The sequence below is a fragment of the Pseudorasbora parva genome, chromosome 16 (assembly GCF_024679245.1).
Source record: "Pseudorasbora parva isolate DD20220531a chromosome 16, ASM2467924v1, whole genome shotgun sequence".
In the NCBI taxonomy this organism is placed as follows: Eukaryota; Metazoa; Chordata; class Actinopteri; order Cypriniformes; family Gobionidae; genus Pseudorasbora; species Pseudorasbora parva.
In genome coordinates, this window is record NC_090187.1 from 33958564 (window position 1) to 33981660 (window position 23097).

Below are 23097 nucleotides of genomic sequence, written 5' to 3' on the forward strand. Positions count from 1 at the left end.
CTCAAATCGGCAGGCTCATGTCACGATAAGACACTGAAGGATTTTATGGACATTGGTCTTTAACAGAGATAATAGGATGCAAGGTTAAAAGGTGGGTTACTCATTTGTGGAGTGTTTCTGATGTTGTACGAACTGCATGTCTTATCCGGTTGTGCACTTTCTTGAATGAGATTTAGTTGAGGCTGTGTATCCCTTTTTCCATGACATCATGGTCATGTGGAACATGTCATTATTCTGGAAATGATTACCTACTCCACTGCACTATATAAGGATTGTTTGAATACAGAGTTCATTTAGAATCCGAACAACCCTTACAAACTCAAAGATGCCATTTTGGGATGGAAACTCAGGTGAGTTTTCATCTCATTTCCCTGCTTTTCAAGAAATGTTTCAGTTGTTTATAATTTAGTTTGTCCAGAATGGATTTTCCCCATAGTTTTCTTTGAGGTTACGGTGAGGTACTTACAATGAAACGTTGAAAGGTAAAGCTTTTTAAATCCTCACTTTTTCATTTTAGCATTTTAAGGTCTGAAAAGGTGAGTATTGTAATAATATGGTTTAGCCCCATTTCCATTGTACAGTGCCTCACTGGAACTCATGTTTTTCTTTTTTTGAAGAAATTTTAAAAGATGACATTTACTTTTTGTGTTTCGAATTATGCACAGGACTAACTTGGTTGAACAAGAACTATAGTAAATCGTAGTCCTACAAATGATGTATTGTGATTCTTTCCGTGTAACATGATTGCAAAGTCAATTTCACTCATGCTTTGTCAATGGTGGTCACAGCCTAATTGTGGTTTGTGACATTAACACAGAAAGAGACAGTGGTACATCAGTATCTAAGCAACAAGAGCCCTCGCTGTATTCCTCATGTCCTGGTGTGACGCTCGTGTTCTGTGTGCGCGAGTGTCTGTGTGCATTAATGTGCGTTGAAATCGTAAAGCGTTTTCATGTTTAGTGTTTATTTGAGGAGTTGATTGTCAGGGGACCATGAACCTAGGCATCCTTGTCTCAGACATGCAGCATAACCAATAATGCTGTTTAATTCATTTCTTTACAAGGTTCCATTTTTCTATAAAATGTGTTTTTACCGTTTCAAATGATTAGTGTCCTAATGATAAGTGTATTTTTTCTTATTCAAAAACCTTTAAACCTTGAAATAATAGTAAAAAAATATGTTTTATGTTGAGTATTTTATTTGATACATTTTATGGCTTATATTGTAGGAGAATAATGAGCTCATACTTGAGGAGGAAACAAAACACCAATTTTATTCAGAGGCCCAAAAAACATATAAATAAATATTTCCAAATATCCTTAAATATATCCCAAAAATATTAAGTTATGCCGTTGCTGATATTCATGTGGCTATAAAGTGTGATGAAGTTCTGATAGCTTTAAATCAATGAAATCTTTATAGATAACATTATAGCAGAAAACTTACATAAAATGCATATATAAATATCAGTTGTCACTATATCTTATATAAGTTTCAGTAAGATGATAGTTAAACATTTCAACATACTTTTTTCTAAAAATGATGGATATTAAAGTTAAACCTATGTTGCTTCAGTCCAGTGTTCATTTTGAACTATTACTAACAATTTACAATTTCTTACAGTAAAAAATAAATCGTTTGAACAACCTGAAGGTGGATGCTTTTAGAATAATAATAAAAGTCCTTGCTAAAGATTAGGAATGATCAATCAGACAACAGATGTATGTAGTACATTCTACTCAACAGGGTTTACAGCAAAGTTCTGATTATGTTGGTAATAGAAGCTGCAGAAATTTGCAGTAAGACTTTATTTTACAGTCCAGTTCCCCATGTACACGCTATAGTCATTTCAATAACTGGGTAATAATAAGAAAACCCTGCTAACCCTGAACTTACCCCTAAACCTAACCTTAACTAACCCCTGTAGTCACCTTATATTACCCAGAACTTTCTTAGGCAAGTACACTGTAAGGACATGTACTGTAAAGTAAAGTGCAACCACATTTGCATATCAAATTTGATACAGTATAAGCTTTTAGGGTAATATTGCTGGGATATTGCTTTTTAAAAAGATTGCTTTTTAAACTAGACGTACAGTAAGTACCAAAAGTCTGAGACCCCTAGTCAAAAAAGATTTTATTTTGCATTTAAATTCAAATTAATTAAAATAATGATTAATTAAAATTATGTTATAATAGCATAACATAATAATTTTAGAGGAAATTTGTTTTGAAAAAATTGACCTGACTTATTATAAAAACCATGCTTTGTGTCAAATTTGCTTATTTGAGTGTCGTAGACATATTATCTTAATAGTATTTAAAGTATTTAATTTAATAAAATAATTAAATTAAAATAATATTGTAATACTTAAAATTTCCTGTTAGTTTTGTCATATTATTTCATATAATTTCCATTTTATTTATTTTAAAATATTCACAAAAAAGTTCTGTTTAAATAAGATAATATTTTTACTGAATGAATAATCATTTGCAGAAGAGTAAGAAACAAGTTTAGCTTGACAAGCCAGACCCACATCTAGACACTCGCTGCAAATTAGATTTGCTGCCGCTAGGGTGCGTCTAGATTTCTAGGCTAAAAGAAGTTATACTGAGAAATGAAATAGTGTTTTGTTGCCCCCAGGGTGTGGGAGAGGAGGTACTCCCATCTCCATGGCCTATACTCTGGGCTCGGGCCCCGACGCGGGTCCTGCCATTGCGCCCCAGCACTGCATCACAAAGGTAGAGCTTTCCGTCTGCGGCTCCAACCTGCTGGACCGTGACGTGGCATCCAAGTCTGACCCTTTCTGTGTTCTTTTCCATGATGTGGATGGCAACTGGGTGGAGGTAAGGAGTGATGAAAAGTGTTCATTTTCCACCTTAGCTTCACAGATTAGTGGAGTTATTGTGGTTAATCGTTAACAAAATCTGGTGATGGTTAGATATAGAATGGAGAGACAAAATTGACATGCGAATATGAAAGAAGATGCAATTGGGAGTGTTAGAAGGTTTTTGGGGACAAAAAGCACAAGTTGGAAGCAAAGAAGCTGAAATAGCTGGCATGTAGGCAGGAAAATCTAATAAAAACAGGAAAATAGGCTGCAGTGCGAGCACACGTGTGCTTGTACAGTCTCTACGGGACCGTGCCCTCGGTGGTCCAGTCATCACAGGCCAGTGCTGCCGGTCGGTAGGGCAAGCCAGATCATGAAATCACTCTTCCATGGTACACTGTAACCATGGAAACACCAGAGGACAAACAAAAGAATGTGTTGTAGTATAAAAATGCATGGTAAACGCATTTTAGAACATGATGTGTTCAGGAATTTAGAACGCTAATAATAAATTATTAGATTTACATACAGATGAATAATAAACAAAAATGCTGCCCATGTTCTCATGATCTGAACACCAGTATAGTAGTGATCATCCATAATGCAAAATAATTTAATTCTTATTTCTGTAATATTTAGTAATATATTATATACTGTACAAATATATGTACAAATATAGTTTTTATTGAAAGATTACAAGTGCACATGAATAAAATAAAAATAATGTGCACAGGTAAATCTGTAAAAAAATAATAGTAGTACATTTTGATTTCGTGGTGACTTATTTGCGGAGATCCACACATTTGCATTACACCACTGAAAAACACAACGAGTGCATAAAGTTGAACCATAAGTGGGTGCAAATTCTGTTAATAACATGTCCTCTATTTGTATGCAATTTCAGCTGGCTCGAACGGAGACGGCCGTGAACAACCTGAATCCAGTATTTGGTGTGAAATTCCAAGTGGATTACCACTTTGAGGAGGTCCAGAAACTCAAGTTTGCCATGTTTGATGAGGACAAGTGCAGCTCCCAGCTTTATGAACACGACTTTCTGGGCGAGTTCACCTGCACTTTGGGAGTGGTACAGTAGCACTTTCATATTTTACCTGCTTCCAGATCAATCTGCTGTATAATCACTAGATAATCTTAAGCTTTTATGATCTTATTTATAATAAATTAGCTCTCTGTATCGCCTCTACTTGTGCATTTATCGGGCCATCTGTTCTGTTTTAGATTGTGTCAAATAAGAAGCTACATCGACCACTGATTCTGGCTAATGGCAAGCCAGCAGGGAAGGGGGCCATCACAGTAAGACACCACATAACACACCATAACAGACATATGCATTGATAGAGTTTGTTCCAGAGCATCATGATATGCTCCTTTTGGTATAGATAACAGCCCAGGAGTTATCAGACAACAGAATAATCACTCTAACCATGTGTGGGAGGAAGCTAGATAAAAAGGTGAGTTTTTGATAACCATTCAAGCACTTTAAAAAGCACTCAGCGTTAGAAGATGATAATGATGGTTTTGTTTGTGACTGTTTTTCAGGACTTTTTCGGTAAATCAGACCCCTATTTAGAATTCCACAAACAAGGGGATGATGGAAAATGGATGATGGTTCACAGAACAGAGGTAAGATGCTAAATAGACTATGTTGCTGATGCTCTCATTTATATACAGTTTTGTTCTACAGTTTTATCAGATGTTAAGCTTGTGTTTCAGACTGTGTTAAAAGCCAGGAAAAATGAATAATAGCCATTTGTGTGTGTGACTTCAGGTAATTAAGAACACTTTGGATCCTGTATGGAAGCCTTTCACAGTGCCTCTAATCTCACTTTGTAATGGAGATGTGGACAGAAACATCAAGGTGTGTGGTCTAAATATTAAGTGCATATTATGCTATCTAGTCTTATAGTCTTTTGTGTGAAGTGTCCCTGTAGAATTGAGTCTAGGTCATTTAATATATTAAAAAAATATCACGTTCCCTTTTTCTGTGGAAATGCAACTTCTAAATCATTAGTTTTAGCTTTTCAAATTAATTAGATTATTATTGTAGGGGAAAAAAGCTGCTTGTTTTTATCACGCAGTTACACAAAAGTATGATATAATAAAATATATATTTTTTTAATATATACATTACTTCGCATTACAAAACGTGACAGTAAAGACATCTATAATGCTACAAATAATATGATATATACAAAAATATCAAGCAGCACAACTTTTAAACATTAATAATAATACGAATTGAGCATCAAATCAGAATATTACAATGATTTCTGAAGGATCATGTTACACTGAAGATTGGAGTAATGATGATGGAAATTCAGTTTTGCCATCACATGAAAAAAGTATTATGATATATTAAACAGAAAACAGTTTTATTTATTTTAAGTTACAAAAATAATTCACAATATTACTGTTTCACTCTACTTTGGATCAAATAAATACAGCCTCAATTAGCAAAAGAGACTATCAAAAACGTATTACATCCAATCATATCATAGCTTTAAACTCTCAGAAAAAAGGTAAAGTGGAGGTACAATTTTGCTTCTTGGGGAACAAAATGTTGTTCCTTTAAAGGTACACAAGTGGTTCTTAGGGTACAAATATACCATTGTTTTCATTTACTTAGAGCAGGGTCAGGCAAGTTTGGTCCTAGTGAGGAGATTCTCCCTTTATAAATGTAAAGAGCTTTGAGGATCCAGAAAAAGCACAATATAAATGTAACAAATTATTAGTGAGTCGTTGCCCTGCAGAGTTGGGCTCCAACCTTGAAAGACATCTGTAGAAGCTCTTATTGAGAAGCAACAGAGGTTTAGATGTTGATGTTTTATAGCAAATGTTTGGTCACCATTATGGAGATCAGTATTTCCTTTAGTTGGGCAATTTGTCTCTTGGCTTTTTATGTGAGTTTGTGGTTACAGTGTTAACAAAACATATAATCTGTTCAAATTAGAAGAAGGCATAAACAAAAATTATCATGAAAAAAATTTTTTTACTTACCCTTAAAATGGCGGGCCAGTTGTACCTTAAAAGTTACAATTTTGTACTCTTTTTTAGTGTAGAACATAATTTGTTACACTAAAAATTGTAATTTTGCTGTCAAAAAAATGTCAAAGTTGCTCTTTTTTCATACAACAAAAAACATGATTGCTTGCTGTCAAGTTTTTTGCTCGGTTTATTAAAATAATGACCTTGATGACCCAAAATTAATACTATAAAACAGTTAAATAGCCTCCATTCCCTTTAACATGTTCATACTTGTCACAACTCAAATGTGTGATGTCACAGGTGCTGTGCTACGATTACGACAACGATGGAGGCCATGACTTCATTGGCGAGTTTCAGACCACCGTTAACAAGATGAGCGAAGCACAGAACGCAGTGGAGGTGGGCTTGCCTTCAATTAACACTGTAGAGATTCATAATTTCCAGAATGTAGGAACTAAATGCATGAAGTAAAGCTTGGCTCACATTAATGCCTGCCACTCTTGCGCCAGAATACTATGTGAGTACTAGCTATGCCTCATTATCTGGCATAATGAAGCTGAGAATTAGTGAGTGAGAGAGGGAGAGAGAGACAGAGAGAGAAGGAGAAAAGAGGTGGGAGGGAGAAACAGAGAGAGTAACTGGCTCTTTTGAGATGCAAATCGCTCTTATTTTACCGCTGCCTTGTTTACCAGAACAAGCATTGTGTGTTGCCAGTCACACTTAGGCAGAACATGCGTAAATGCTCTCCTGGAGAAAGAGTTAGTGTACTAATTAACATCCTTTCACTGTTTTCAGGTGCTAACATTCTGTTGCACTGCCTTAGCAAAGAGATATGATGTATTTTGTGCCATGTTGTAAAGCAATCGAGTGCCCCCAGTGATTGTTACCCCTTGGTGTTCACTTTTCACATGAATGCTCACACTAGAATTCACAGATGATGCTAATACTTGTATTATCTTTTCAGAATAGATAATGTTGCTGTATGGTAGCTAGCCTCTATACAAACATATCTTGATTTTATGTCTCAAATTTACTTAAAATAACACTACTATGGATTCAAATAAATAAACCTATATACACTATATGGCCAAAAGTATTGGGACAGGGACAACCTTTCAAATTATTGAATTCAGGTGTTTCAATCACTTCCACAGGTGCTATGGGTGAATAAAATCAAGCACTAGGCATGCAGAGACTTCTGCAAACATTTGTGAAAGAATGGGTCACTCTCAGGAGCTCAGTGAATTCAAGCGTGGTACCGTGATAGGATTCCATATTTTTGTGGAATAAGTTGATTCACAAAAAATAGAAATGTTTTAAAATGGACATTAACACTGCTCTCTATTCCACAGGTTGAGTTTGAATGTATTAATCCCAAAAAACAGAAGAAAAAGAGCTACAAAAACTCTGGGATCATAATTGTAAAGTCATGCAAGGTAAGGAAACAAAAAATGGAAAAGAAAATGAACACATTCACTAAGCAGAGGCAACGAAAAAAGCTGTATTAAATACATTCTGCTCGCACATTAAAGCGCCTTCCATGTTCTGGCTTAATTAATTACATTTATATTACAAATAAAATGCCTTTAACTGTGGCTTTGCTGTAGGGACAAATTAGTTTAATAGTGTTAAATCCCCTTTAAATAACATGTATTAATATCAGCACAAAACACATGTCACTCCTGCTCCGTCACCGTTTAATCACCTCTACTGATGGATTCAGGCATTGAAACAGAATATGGCTCAGTTGTTCTCATTAAATCTATATTTGAACTTAACCATTTTAAAACCATTAGCTAAAGGGAATGACAAAGGGTGGTTATGTGTTGTATTTATGTGAATATAATATGTGCTGCTTTATTGTTCCTTTGTTAGATTACGAGAAACTACTCCTTCCTGGACTACATTCTGGGTGGCTGTCAGCTCATGTTTACTGTGAGTATGATAACGTCACCTCTGGAATTGATTGTCTATTTTTTTTTCGTCAGAGATTTGAGGGGAGGGGGGTTTGCGCATGCAAAATGCAAAAACATCATTTGTATGCAGATGATTTTGAAAAAAATATCCTGTCACTGACCAAAAATTCTGCTGAAAACCACAATGGCAGAATGCAATCAAGAAGGTTGTAAAGAGTCAGACTTGAATGGTGGATCCATTTGATGGTTTACATCACTGATTTTTGAGAAAATGATGGTTAAAATCAAATTTGTTGAAGCTGATACACTAAAAGCCTGCTTACTTTTCATACACTGTCCAGGTGAACAGGCTCTATATATGGTTCCTTTATGTGAGTCAATTGCCTTCACCAGTGTGATTGGTAAGAAATGATACAGAAAGTGAGTGAAATTCACAGGTTGCTATAGTTACAGTTCGCTGCAGTGTAGAGGTTCATGTCTCTCATTTGAAACTAAAGACAGAGAGAGACAGGGGGATGTAAAAAAAAAGAGGAAGAGAGAGGGAGATAAGCCATGTGAGCCTCTGAACAAAGGAGAGTGATTTCAATATTTTGTTTGGATTTACCGTAACAGGCCTTACCGTACAGATTTCGCCATATTGCAGTTTCTGTATAAATGATTATTTAAAAAACATTTATTTAGCTGTTAAAGGATTAGTACATTCAAAAAAAGATTTAAAAAACATTTTCTTCACTCTCATGTTACACGAAATTGAATATCTTTTTGAATGTCTTTCATGTTTTCCATACAATTACATAAAACAAGGACTGGTCATTTTGAGCTTTAGAAAGGAAGCCAAATCATCATAAAAATGGTCCATATGGCTATCTTCTGAAACTATAAGATAGTTTTGCTAGCTCACTAAACCCTCAACCCTGCTAGTCATTGAGTTGAATGTGAGAACCAGATCAGTTTGATTCATGAATGAATCATTCAGAATCATTCAGGTTTTGTGAACTGAATCAACTGATTCAATTAAAAAAAAAATCTGTCTCAAAAGAATGATTCGTACATGAATCAGATATCACGACTAGCACCAAAGAAGCAGAATTAAGTTAAATGATGGCAAAATGTTACTTTTATTTTAAAGCTTTAAATATGGACAGTATTTGACTGTGAAGACATTCAAACTTTATCTGTCACAAATTTGTTCCAGCGCTTTTCTGCAGCTGTGATCTCAGTTATCAGTTGTTGTGCAGTTTCAGCATCTTTATAAAGTCAAGTTCAGGGTTCAGCAGTGGGCAAACCGACTCTTGAATGCAGCATTCCAAAGAGATGTTTTCTCTTTATACTGAGGCTTTTTTTTCACTCACCGTAGGACAGAACATTGCAAAATTTTCGAGAGGATAATTGGGGAAAGTCTGCAGGTTATTTTGTATTCGTTTTGAAGTAGAAATTTACATGACGTTAGAATGACGTTTTGGGATTGTTAGAATAACGTTCTGGGAACATTAGCGTAACGTTAGGGAATATTGAAATAACATTAGAATAATGTTAGAGGAACATTAAAATAATGTTAGAATAACATCCTACAAATCAATATACCAACAACACATGGCATAAAAGTCGATTATGACATAAACAGTAATAAAATCTCAATGTGTCAAATTTGTAGGTTTGTTTCTATCTTCATAGACTGTTGTGCCTCTAATCTGCACGCACTTTCTCCTGTCTTCTGTGGAAAGCTGCGAACTCGCATAATTAAAAAATATATACAGTAATTTTGAGAACACCGAGAACTTTGATGTTACTCTAAGTTTTTTTTACGGACCAAAATAATCATGTCCAGCTAAACTGTACAAGTCAGTGGTAAGAAATAAATGTACTGATATCCTACTTTAAGTCAAGTAATTGTTTATTCATTTGATTTCTTAATGTCTGTGACATTACAAATTTCCATATTTTAAAAACCATACATTGTGTAAATTTCATTGTTATTTGGTACTGAAGAAATATCAAATCTGGGTATCCCGTGAAATATAGTAAATCATATTAATGTTCAAATTTAATGTGATTTAATCTTCCATATGGTTGATGTGCTCAGATAATTTTTTATCAATTAAGTAAATAAAAATAAGATATGGTTTATATAATACTGCGTCCATATGTCGATATCCTTACCACGTGACCCAGTAGATTATAGTATAAATTGGATGATTACTGGCATACAGCAGGTAAGTATATCAAAGTATAGAGAGGTTAGGAAAATGTTCTGGAAATTTTAGAATGACGATCTGATAACGCTAGATAAATGTTAAAATAACGTTAGAATACTGTTCTGGGAATGCTAGAATAACATTAGAGGAACATTAAAATAATGTAAGAGTACTGTTCTGGAAACGATAGAATAACATTAAGGGGACCTTAGAATAACATTAGAGGAACATTAACATAATGTTAGAATGCTGTTTTGGAAACGATAGAATAATGTTATCGGAATGTTAGAATAACAATAGAATAACGTTCTATGACATAAGTCAAATGTATGGCATAAACAGTATTAAAATATGTCATAGAGTTAGAATAAAACTATGGGAATGTTAGAATAATGGTAGAGGAATTTTAAATTCACATTAGAATAATGTTCCACAAGCCAAAAACGAATATAACTAAAATAATGTTCTATATCCGTTAAGAAAACGTTCCTGACGAACCAAAAACAAACCTTAAAAAAGAATGTTCTGGGAGCCAAGACAAAAACCAAAAGAAGAAAACCAAAGAGTTATTTTTTTTCGTGAGGGGAGGAGGTAATATTGGGGTATAGTTATAGAGTGGTGCAGGTATGACGTCACTGTAGAGCAAACCGCAGTTTTTCCCTCTACAAAAGAAAACAATTTGCCAATTTCTAATTATTGTGGGGGACTTATCCCCCCCAGTGTCTTTGGCTACCCTGCCAAGTTATTTCTCATTTTAAGCTGTGCTTCCTAAAGAAACAGAAAAAGAAAATTCTGTAAATTTATATGGTGCCATAGTGGAAGGGAAAGCAAAATATCTCTATTTGTGTTCCATGAGAGAATCATTCTTTTTTTTTTGTTTTTTTTTTGGAAAGGGGGTGAGTAAATGATTTTTTAAATCTCTTTAATATACTTTAAAGGGTGTATTACACGACTCCAAATGTATCTATTGCAAGAAAGATGATCTCGCAAAGAAATAGAAAATATGAATTTAACAGTTGTAACAGCCACACCAGAGGAAATATAGTAGACATCACTTTAGTTTATACTCATGTGTTAAACTTCACAGCTCAGTCACCCGGAGGCCATGACAGGCAATGTGAGGACAACTACAATAAAGGGCACCCTCATTCTGTCACCTCCTATTCCCTTCGCCTTATCATTTCAACCCTCTTCCCTTTCCTTTCCTTCATTAATTTGCTTTCAGCCACGGGGGGAGTGATCATCCAGTGGTTAGGTGTGCTCTAGCAAGTGTGAAGGTTAGACACTGGTCTCTCTGCACTGGTAAATGTGTCTTGCAAACATATAGTCAGAGAACATGTCTTCTAGTTCATGACTGCAATAGGACAGAGCTATCAGATCTCAGCTTGAGCAGATCTGACTGTTCAACCTCCCTGGGTGATAACAACATTGCCTTTAGCTATGAGCTTTGATGCCCCTCTAACTGAGGGAAAAGCTTATGAAATGCATCGTACTAACAGCTGCTTGTCTTTTTTTATAGACCAGGCCAATCGGCACACATTATCGTAATACATTGTGCATGTACGTTTCTCCAGGTTGGCATCGACTTCACAGCATCCAATGGAAACCCCAGGGAGCCATCGTCTCTGCATTATATCAACCCAATGGGCAGCAACGAATATCTGTCTGCCATCTGGGCTGTAGGCCAGATCATCCAAGACTATGACACGTATGTTACAGTGCTTTTAATAAAAACACTCTTTAAAGGTCTACATATGGCCACAAAAGCAGTGTCATTTCTTCTTATTTACACTTTATGTCCACAGGGATAAAATGTTTCCTGCACTTGGATTTGGGGCTCAACTCCCACCAGACTGGAAGGTGAGAAAGTGTCCGTAACTGTGCGTGCATTTGTGTCAATGTCAATTTATTTTTGCATGTTTATTTTTATGCATCTCATACTAGTTGCCCTTTTAAATAATCAACTGGAATTGAATGCGAAAGCCTGCTAATGCTTTCGGAAGTGTGAAATGGAAACAAGAATTTGAAGTGCAAGACAGAAGAGGCAGATAAAGAAAGTGAATAATACTCACATATCCCAGTGATTATGCAAGTGTCATCCCATCTGCGTTGCCATGGCGCTGAAGTGAATACAAGGAAGTCTGAGGGGGGGATTTCACAAGGATTGAATTGCACCCGCCGATAGCGCCGTTTATATGCACACGTTGCGTTTGTTTTAGCACCCGATTCACTGAAAGGAATTATGCAAATGATGCCAAAAGTGCACTTATCGTTGCCACTTGTTGTATATGTCCAGTAATAACATTCTTCTCCATCATTATTTGATGAATAACTGCTGTCATGGTCAATAGAAATTGTACAACCCTGTAATAAGCCTAATTTACATAAAACGGAGGCATGTTTGTGCTAAAAATGGTTTGAATAAGAAACTATTGATCTAATAGTAAGAAATGTTTTTGAGCATCAAATCAGCATCTTCTGAAGGATCATGGAACACTGAAGACTGAAGTATTGAAGTAAGTTAGTATTAGAGACTGACAAAAAAATCTTAGTGACTGCAAACTTCAAAATAATCAGACATAACATTCCTAGTATTGTGTTGGTCCCCCTTTTGCTGCCAAAACAGCCCTGACCCGTCGAGGCATGGAGTTGGGTCACTGTAGACCTCCACTAGACCTTGCCCATTTTTCCTGCTTCTAACACATCAACTTTGAGGACAAAATGTTCACATGCTGCCTAATATAACCCTCCTACTAACAGGTGCCGTGATGAAGAGATAATCAGTGTTATTCACTTCATCCTAATGTTATGCATGATCTGTGTACATCATAAATCTATATTAAAAATGTACTAGATCTGTTTTAGTTGTCTTTTCTGGTTGTTTTTTTATATTTTATTAATAGCTACTCTTTTTATTTTTCTCTTTGTATTCCAGGTATCCCATGAATTTGCAATCAACTTTAATCCCACAAACCCTTTCTGCTCAGGTGAGGCTCACAAACATTGTATTCTCAAATAACTTAAATTGTTCACGTCTGTAGAGACGGGATAAAGTTGATGTGTAGAGTTACAATAGCAGCATATATGATGGTGTTTTATGTGGATGCAGGCGTGGAGGGGATCGTTGAAGCTTATTCCAACTGCCTGCCTCACATCCGCTTCTATGGACCCACCAACTTCTCCCCCATCATTAACCACGTGGCCCGCTTCGCTACCCAGGCCCTCCAGCAGGAAACTGCCGCAGTAAGCATGGTTTTTCTGAAGGGAGGGAAAGAAGGAAGTCTAGTTGCTAGAAACCATTCATTGGTTAATTTTTAACATTTTGGAAGTATTGTGTGGAGCTTGTGTGGATTGTATGATAACTTGTACACTGATAAAATGATGGATTTATCAGATAACTCTCACCATCTGTTGGCTATGGCAGTCTCACCCGTGAAGCTGAAGCACTTTCGAAATCCCTCTGGATGAGAGCATCTGCTAAATGTTTTAAATGCAAAAGCAAATGACTTTCCCATGCATTTTGCCTCCTGTTACTGTTATGCAGTTTAACAGTTAGTGGCCACTCATTAAATGAATAAAAGGCTTATCCTCCTTGATGTGTTTGCATGTCAGAACAGTGCCGGACAACAAAGCATCATTAGTTTTATTAAAGCCCATTACTTTTTTTAGTTTGGTCTGTAAGACTATGGGGGAAAATGAGTGGATCCAAACCCACTTTACATAAATCTCTCCACTTCGAGAAGAACAGTACTACTCTGTGTTCCCCCTCAGACATTGAGTGGAAACTGTGAAACTCCTCGGTTTCTCCGATATGTGCAACATTTGAGGGAGGCACAAGCGAGCAGACTAGGGCTCACGCTCTTTTACACTAGCACAATGTGTCTGTGTTTCATCTGGCAGGGTGTTCCCGCAGCTTTCCACTTGTGAAGTGTTGCTCACTCTGTTAACATCCTGTTAGCGTGTGCAAAATTTGCTTCACTCGACTGTGGCTCTGCAAGTGTCTCTTGGCTCTAGCTGATTCTAAGCTAGCAATTTTGAATTAATTGCTAACCTAATCAACTGTAGATAGAATTTTTTTTCTTTTAAGTGTTTTAAAATACTCATACTTAAAAAAAATCTTTGTCTGCAGCACAGACCCTTTTAACATTAAACTGAGTGCTTCACAGTACTCAAGGAGAAGTACTTACACAAATGAAAATTCTGTCATCATTTACTCCCCCTCATGTCGTCTCAGTATTTTATGACTTTCTTGTGTTTGGAGTACAAAAGGCGAAGTTAAGCTGAATGTACTGCTGTTTTTTCCATACAATGAAATAAAGGGGGCAGTGAGTGTTACACTCACCTTTCCACATTAGTACTCAAATCTCACATTTCAAAACAAAAGTTTGGATTGGTAATATTTAAAATACGAGCTGTTCTTTTAAACTTTCTATTTATCAAAAAAAAAAAAAACATAAAGATATTAAGCAGCCCAACTGTTATTAACATTGATAATAACAATAAATGTTTCTTGTGCACCAGATCAGCATATTAGAATGATTTCTTAAGGATCATCTGACACTGAAGACAAGAGGAATTATGCGGAAAATTCAGCTTTGCCATCACATGAATAAATTATATTTTAAAATATATTAAAATAAATATATGAATATTGAATTATTATGTTGTATATTATTATACACTCACCTAAAGGATTATTAGGAACACCTGTTCAATTTCTCATTAATGCAATTATCTAATCAACCAATCACATGGGGTGTGGTCCTGGTCAAGACAATCTCCTGAACTCCAAACTGAATGTCAGAATGGGAAAGAAAGGTGATTTGAGCAATTTTGAGCATGGCATGGTTGTTGGTGCCAGACGGGCCGGTTTGAGTATTTCACAATCTGCTCAGTTACTGGGATTTTCACGCACAACCATTTTTAGGGTTTACAAAGAATGGTGTGAAAAGGGAAAAACATCCAGTATGGGGCAGTCCTGTGGGCGAAAATGCCTTGTTGATGCTAGAGGTCAAAGGAGAATGGGCCGACTGATTCAAGCTGATAGAAAAGCAACTTTGACTGAAATAACCACTCATACCCAAGGTGCAGAAAAGCATTTGTGAAGCCACAACACGCACACCTTAAGTCGGATGGGCTACAACAGCTGAAGACCCCATCGGGTACCACTCATCTCCACTACAAATAGGAAAAAGAGGCTACAATTTGCACAAGCTCACCAAAATTGGACAGTTGAAGACTGGAAAAATGTTGCCTGGTCTGATGAGTCTCGATTTCTGATGAGACATTCAGATGGTAGAGTCAGAATTTGGTGTAAACTGAATGAGAACATGGATCCATCATGCCTTGTTACCACTGTGCAGGCTGTTGCTGGTGGTGGTGGTGTAATGGTGTGGGGATGTTTTCTTGCCACACTTTAGGACCCTTAGTGCCAATTGGGCATTGTTTAAATGCCACGGCCTACCTGAGCATTGTTTCTGACCATGTCCATCCTTTTATGACCACCATGTACCCATCCTCTGATGGCTACTTCCAGCAGGATAATGCACCATATCACAAAGCTCGAATCATTTCAAATTGGTTTCTTGAACATGACAATTAGTTCACTGTACTAAAATGGCTCCCACAGTCACCAGATCTCAACCCAATAGAGCATCTTTGGGATGTGGTGGAATGGGAGCTTTATGCCCTGGATGTGTATCCCACAAATCTCTATCAACTGCAAGATGCTTATCCTATCAATATGGGCCAACATTTAAAAAAAAATGCTTTTAGCACCTTGTGGTATCCATGCCACGTAGAATTAAGGCAATTCTGAAGGCGAAAGGGGGTCAAACAAAGTATTAGTATGGTGTTCCTAATAATCCTTTAGGTGAGTGTATATTGTATGTGAAAATAGTTATTTTAGTTAATAATTCACAATATTAATGTTTCAATATATTTTCAATCAATCAGAATTGGTCAGCATAAGAGATTTCTTTTAAACAAAAAAATCTTACCAACCCAAACTTTTGAACAGTAGTTTATATATAAAAAGTCTTGTTTACTAGTTTCCAGTAGGAAGTTGAACCATGGAGCCATCTTTAAGTGTCATGGAAATCCCATTTTTGTGCATTTGTATGTATAGAGAGGTTGTGTATATGCAGATGAAAAGCAGTCAGTTATCCAGTCTTGCCGGTGTGTTGTGTGTGGGATGGGTGTGACTGTGCCTGTGTGGTTATTTGCTGTCGTAATAGGCAACAGGACTGATCCTGGCTCAGCAGAGCCTAATTGCTCCATAAAACACTCACAAAATGTGCCTTCGGTTGTTAGTTCAAAGTCTGTTGAGGGGCTTTGAACAGCACAGTGCACACAATTTCTCCTGCTCTTATTATCAGCCCTGTGGAAAACAACCATTAAAATCTCTTTTCAATTAGAGCTATTTATAGAAGTTGATTCACCGAACAAATGTTCTCTCTTTTCCCCCTGTTGTTCATGGGTTTTAATGACTAATGAGGCAGCACCCTCAGGTCTGTTCTGTGTAGAGGCCAGCAGCAAGGCCAGCTACAGAGGAAAAGGGAGCGGAGCAATGCTTTTCGGTTGTTGCAAGAGAGCAAAGCTACAAAGAATGTCAGTGCAGTCATAATACAGATGACTGGCATGACACACAGATGTGCTTCAGTAGCAAAATTGATTAGGACATTGATTAGCTCAAGAAGCTTAGAGAACTTCATGGAATTTGTTTCCATGGCCGAGAAGCTGCATCCAAGCCTTACATCACCAAGTGCAATGCAAAGCGTCAGATGCAGTGGTGTAAAGCCCGCCGCCACTTGACTCTAGAGCAGTGGAGACGTGTGCTGTGGAGTGACGAATCACGTTTCTCTGTCTGGCAATCCGATGGTCCGATTGCCTGACTGTATTGCGCCAAATGTTTGGTTATGGGGGGTTATGGCTATTGGGCTTGGCCTCTTAGTTCCAGTGAAAAGAACTCTTAATGCTTCAGCATACCAATATATTTTTGGACAATTTCATGCTCCCAACTTTGTGGGAAATGTTTGGGGATGGCCCCTTCCTGTTCCAACATAACTGCACACCAGTGCACAAAACAAGGTCAATAAAGACATGGATGAGTGAGTTTGGTGTGCAGAAACTTGACTGGCTTGCACACCACCGGAGACCTGACCACAACCTGATAGAACACCTTTGACATGAAGTAGAGCAGAGACTGTGAGCCAAGACTTCTCGTCCAACATCAGTGCCTGACCTCACAAATGCGCTTCTAGAAGAATAGTCAAACATTTCCACTTGTGGAAAGCCTTCCCAGAAGAGATGAAGCTGTTATAGCTGCAAAGGGTGAGCCAACTCCATATTAAACCCTACGAATTAAAAAATGGGATGCCATTAAATAAATGTGCATGTAAGGACAGGCGTCCCAAAACTTTTGGCAATATAGTGTATATATACATGCATAAATTATATATTAAACAATACATTATTTTATTAAAAAAAACATGTAATTGGCATAAACTATAATATTGTATCATTTTGCAGCTATGAGAATATAATCATTTTAACATTCATTCAACAAGTTAATAAGTAATATTTACAAAAAAGTCAAAATGCTTCTGGAGAGTTCCTAAACAAAATCCTTCATTGTTTTTCAGCAAAACAATTATTTTTCTAATTTGAATTTGGGGCAAAATAAGACCTGGACATGTTTTCTTGGGATTCAACCAAAATGTTGTGTAATGAATTACAAATGACTGCGCCTCTAAAACAACTCAACTGCTTACAAGGTTAAAATAAATAGAAATAAAACAATGAAAGCCAATGAAATATGCAATTTACATAGCACAATCTCTTATGGTGCTCAATAAAAACATAATGTCAATCAAAACTATAAACTGGATGAGTGCAGGCATTTCCTCTGCTGGCGGATCTTGAGCCAAGCACAGCGCTAAACTCACACTTCTTAACCAAACGCTTGGCCTGGAAGGAAAACTTAATAGTTAGTTATTATTTAACCTCCTTCAGGAGAGCCTAGAGCGCTTTTTATCCCTAATTGCACCCTGTCACCTCTAAAAGATAAAAATGGGTAGTGAGATAGAGAAGAATAGAGTGTTAATGCAGTAGAAGGAAGATAGTGCTGTGGGCTTGCAGCGTCTCTTAAAGCAGAAGGGGGTTCGTGAACTCCTTGAGTGTGCCATTGTCATTATTTGTTTCCACTACAACTAAATGGCCAAAAAGTCACAGGGACATTATGCAGTCATTTATAGCTGAAGACACTTTCAGATCAAGAAATGTGGTTTCATAAGTGGGTGTGTAAATTTTGTGGTAGAACCCTTGATGAGGCAATCAATCAATTTTATGTGTCTGTAAATATTCAATTAAGCAGTATATGTGTCTCTGCTCCGCGTTAATGAGCCTGCCTGTTAACACATCAAAAGCCCAGACTTCAGAGGCCACAGCAGGGAGGAAGAGGTCGCTGTCATACACAGTCCACTGCTGGTGACGCTGGGCAGGGACCGCAAGAAGCCCAGCAGCTAGCAGATACTAACTGTGTTTAAGCCTGTCCAAACAGTGTCTTTGTAAAGGTTAGGGAATCCAAACGAATTAGGATTGTGTGCCAACATGTTTCCTGTATTATCTTGGGAGTTTTAGTTTGTTATATGTTGGTTATTTGGGCGGTAAGAGAAAAGACAGCTTGTGTGGCTTCTTATGAGTGAGTATATTTAGGACGGTTAACATAGTGCCTACAGGAAGTGTTGCCCACAGTGTCTCAGCAATGCAGTATGGCAGTTAGGGCAGGGGGCACGGTCTCGTTCCTTGTTTTGTTACGCATGAATGTACTGCTCATTTGGTCATAATAGACCTAAGGGAAGAGGGCACGGTCTTGGATTTCTTCTACTTCTGTTTCAGAAGCATGTCCACTGTTCATGTTGCCTTTTTCAGTGATCTCTTGCATAATCCAAATAACTCTTTTTAAGAATACATGAGTGGTTCTTGTCTGTGCAAAAATCTCCACCATAATGGTAGTGTGCTTTAGGTACATGCCTTAGTAAGCACTACTATTATGCCATAGTCTGCATAAGTGATTCAAATTTTTTTTTTAGAGAAAGCGAGGGAACACTTTAGCATGCCGTTTCATTATGCATTGCTGTTTGGAGGCACTTGACTCAAAGATTAGTTGTCCACAAGTGTAGGCTACTGTGGTAAATACTTGATTTCCATCTCGGCGCACCACAGTGAGAAAATAAAGAACAATTTCTTGTGCGATATGCCTATTTGGGTCACATCACCAGCTAAATTTAAGGCCAATTAGCTTTTAGATCAGCCTCTGAAGCCCCAGTTCCTGTGTGTAACTTTTGCTGTGGGAGATCCATCTTTCTTCTGTGTTGTAGGGCTAGGCTCCTGTAGGAAGTACTGTGCCTATGAATTATGGCTTGAGAGACGGGCAGCGCTCTATGCTAAGTGTTACTGTCAGAGAAGAGCTGCTGCGGAGAGCAGGAGGAAGGGAAAATGACAGCGTAAATCCCTCACACATCTACACCAGCTCCGTCTGTTTTGTGTGGGGGGAGGGCGGTGATTTTCAGCACATCAACACATCTTATTTTCCTTCACTCTGTCTTTGTATCTCGAGTAAACTGTCGGATTTGGGGCTAGCTGAATTATCTGTCATTAGCAGCTCTTGCTAAATACTGTTGTTCATAATTAAGGGTTACAGGTTTTTCCATAACATCAAATCATTGAGTTTGGGCTTTTCTAGGTGATTATATATACACAATTTTCACCGGGCAAATGATAAAAAACCTTCAAACATTTAAGCATTTAACATAGTAAGCATGGACTCCATGTCTAGGGCAGAGAAAATCATAGAAATGGCACTTTTTTTTATTTTACTTGGGACGTGGGTAAGTAAACCCATAAAACACCCTAGCAACAGCATAGACCTTGCAACTACCCAAAATACCTTACCAACCACCCAGAACACCTCAGCAATGACCTAGCAATCATCTAGAACACCCTAGCAACTACCCCAAATGCTTTAGCCACTGCGTAGCCACACTCTAGAAACTACCTCAATCCCCTTAGCAACCAACCAGAGCACTAGCATTGTGAATCCCATATCTAGGGCTTAAAAAATCATAGAGAAGGCTCTTTTTAACTTGGGACTTTGGGTATGGTAATCCACAAAAAGCCCTAGCAAATGCATACCACCCAGCACACCTTAGCGATGCCATAGCAACCACCTAGAACAGCATAGCAACTACCTAAATACTCCCTCTAGCAAGCACCCACAGCACCCTAGCATTGTGGTGCCGGGTTCTGCATTGGCAAACCCAACAAATTTCTCAGATAATGTAAAATTTAATTGCATTTATAGTATCTGAACCTCTGCTTTCGAACGGTCTAATTTAACGAGATGATTCCAGGAAATGCAAAAAATGTGGCGCATGTGTTATTTAAAGGGTTAGTTCACCCAAAAAGGAAAATTGTCATTAATTACTTACCCTCATGCCATTCGACACCCGTAAGACCGCCGTTCATCTTCGAACACAAATGAAGATATTTTTGTTGAAATCTGATGGACCCAAGACCCTCTCAAGACCCATAAAATAGCACACAAACTATTCTCGTCGCTTCATAAAATGATTGTAGAGCCACTGTAGTGAGATGGGCTTTGTAACGACGTCTTTAGTGCCTTTTATGGGTCCTGAGAGAGGAAATGACATTGGTGTCAATGAAAGCCTGTCTGAGCCATCAGATTTCAACAAAAAGCTGTAATGCACTGTAGCTTTCAGCACTGTAATGGAGAGACGTGTGAGCATGTGACCTTCCACAGGCTCCTTTTATAGTGTCCCTTTCTTCTTTTGCAGCAATACTTCACACTACTGATTATTACCGACGGAGTGATCAGCGACATGGACGAAACGCGCCACGCTATAGTGCAAGCCGCCAAGCTTCCCATGTCCATCATTATAATCGGGGTGGGCAATGCCGACTTCACCGCCATGGAGTTTCTGGATGGAGACAGCAGTGCGCTGCGATCCTACACAGGAGAGGAGGCGGTCCGAGACATCGTGCAGTTTGTCCCATTCAGGGACTTTCGCAACGTGAGTGTGATTTCTTCTCTCGCTTGATTCTACACTAGTTCAGTTATATAAGGGTATTGTCACCGGGTACATGACGCATACATTGCTTTAAAAATTGTTATTTCAATGCCGGGTCAATCTCTTTATCGAGCAGCAGCAATAAACTCTCAATATTATGCAGATGAATTGACCCAGAGGCTTTAGCTTACGCATATAATCAATATTTCGGTTGCCACAGACCTCTGGATAGTTTCTTGTTGTTCTGAAGTGAATCCAATCCTGGATTGCGTATGTAAACAGAATCTTACGTAGGAGTGCGAGTAGGTGGTCTGTGGGCCATGTGATTTCCTCAACAGCAGGAGGGAACGGGCAGCACTGCCTCATTTGGGCTCCATTCAGAGGAAATTAAAATTCATTTAGCTTAGAGAGAATATGGAAGGAAACGGTGCCAACATTCACCGCCGCACAACCGAACGTGTCTGCCATTTCTTCATTTTCATTACAAGGAAGTGGATTTAACAATCTAACAAGTGTCGACTGCCAGCGTGTGCTTAAATATGCATCTTCAGTGATGTCGTTGCGTGTGTTTGTTGTTCTCGCAGGCTCCGAAGGAAACTTTAGCCAAATCCGTATTGGCAGAGCTGCCGCAACAGGTCACACAGTATTTCAAACAGAGGAACCTGTCGCCTAGCAACACAATGCCTGAATAAGAGCTGGAGGCCTGAAGTTCACACTGCATGTTGCCAAAACCTGCTAACTGTTTACAAACCCCCCTTGACCAATTCAATGGACAAAGTGCATGTTTTTTCTGTACATAAGTGTTTTTAGTAAATGTTTTTATTTATTGGTTTATATATAAATAAATATATATATATATGTATGTAAGATGAATTATCAATTGAAATGCATCCGCCATTTGTGTGTCTACAAAATATGTAACAGTGTTTGGCTGAATGTAACTTTATACTACCGTTTTCTGTGTTTAAAGAAAAGTGAAAGCTAAAGAGTACCTTTATGTAGTGATTTGTACTAAGTGATAAGCGTATGGTGCCATGGTCAAGGTGCTGTTGTTGATTTTGTACAGTTTTATCAGTTGTTTATGTTCCACTCAGGTCAATAAATTTCATTTGAGAAAATAATGACTGGGGCACACATCACATGATGCACAATTGCTTTGATTCGGGAACTGAGACTTTAGATGGGATTAGAGCTTCAGTTGTGAAAATGCTAGTGAGTCACAACAACACCTTTTAAGTAACACTATTTCTAAGTGATCTAGCACTGCCGTTCTTTTAGAACACTTTGCATTGACCACTTTGAGCAATTCTAAATCTAAATTGACCACATTTACTTAAAAGGTTAGTTCAGCCAAAAATAAAAATTCTGTCATTAATTACAAACCCTCGTGTTGTTCCAAACCCACAAGACTTCTGTTGATCTCCGGAACTCAAATGAAGATATTTTTTTTAAAATAAGAGCTTTCTATCCCTCCATTGACAACCTACGCAACTACCACTTTCAAGGTCCAGAAAGGTAGTAAAGACATCATAAACGTAATCCATGATATGCTGATGGTTTAACTGATAAACATTAGCGTCACTTCATAAAATTGTTTAAAATATAAAGTATGTGCCATCTCCCCATTTGATCCACTCTGTGCGGTGGGTCGCGTGACATAATCACCCCAATGGAAAGCGTATTTACACTGTCTGAATCATTCCCTATGCCTTATATAGTGTAGTGCCATTCACCATGTAGAAAATAGTAAATATGTTAACAAGACTGATTTCACACTGCTTCGGTGTCTATTTATAATGTAGGGGGTGGGGCTTCAGGTTCTATAAAGCATTTGATTGGAAAGAAAATCTGATGGGAAGCTTAAGGGCAGCATGATGTCACCAATTGATTCATATCGAGTGGTGCCGTTATGACCACTTTGTAGGCCAAAAAGCGGAAGCGGGTTAGCATTTTAGCACTTCCAGTTCCAATTTTGGTTAAATGGCTGAAATAAGTCTGTGGTGAAAACAAAGCACAAGACACTTTCATGTTTTATTCTACAACATAAAATATACATACAGGTT

At 37.7% G+C, this 23097-nt stretch overlaps 1 protein-coding gene across 1 annotated transcript; it reads left to right on the top strand.

Moving 5' to 3' along the window:
* Positions 1-307: 307 nt before the first annotated feature.
* cpne2 (copine II) lies at positions 308-22168 on the top strand. Its single transcript, XM_067420419.1, has 16 exons — positions 308-350; positions 2644-2846; positions 3735-3914; positions 4067-4141; positions 4228-4299; positions 4388-4471; positions 4617-4706; positions 6134-6232; positions 7186-7269; positions 7709-7768; positions 11519-11652; positions 11750-11804; positions 12880-12931; positions 13054-13187; positions 20801-21037; positions 21619-22168. Exons 1-16 carry the CDS (start codon positions 326-328, stop codon positions 21724-21726), a joined length of 1692 nt encoding a protein of 563 aa, XP_067276520.1. The 5' UTR covers positions 308-325; the 3' UTR covers positions 21727-22168.
* The last annotated feature ends 929 nt before the right edge of the window (positions 22169-23097 follow it).

Coding starts and splice junctions, on each gene's coding strand:
- cpne2 (XM_067420419.1), top strand. CDS start 326: ATGCCATTTTGGGATGGAAACTCAG. Junction 2,847..3,734: donor TGGATGGCAACTGGGTGGAG/GTAAGGAGTGAT, acceptor ATGCAATTTCAG/CTGGCTCGAACGGAGACGGC. Junction 3,915..4,066: donor TCACCTGCACTTTGGGAGTG/GTACAGTAGCAC, acceptor GTTCTGTTTTAG/ATTGTGTCAAATAAGAAGCT.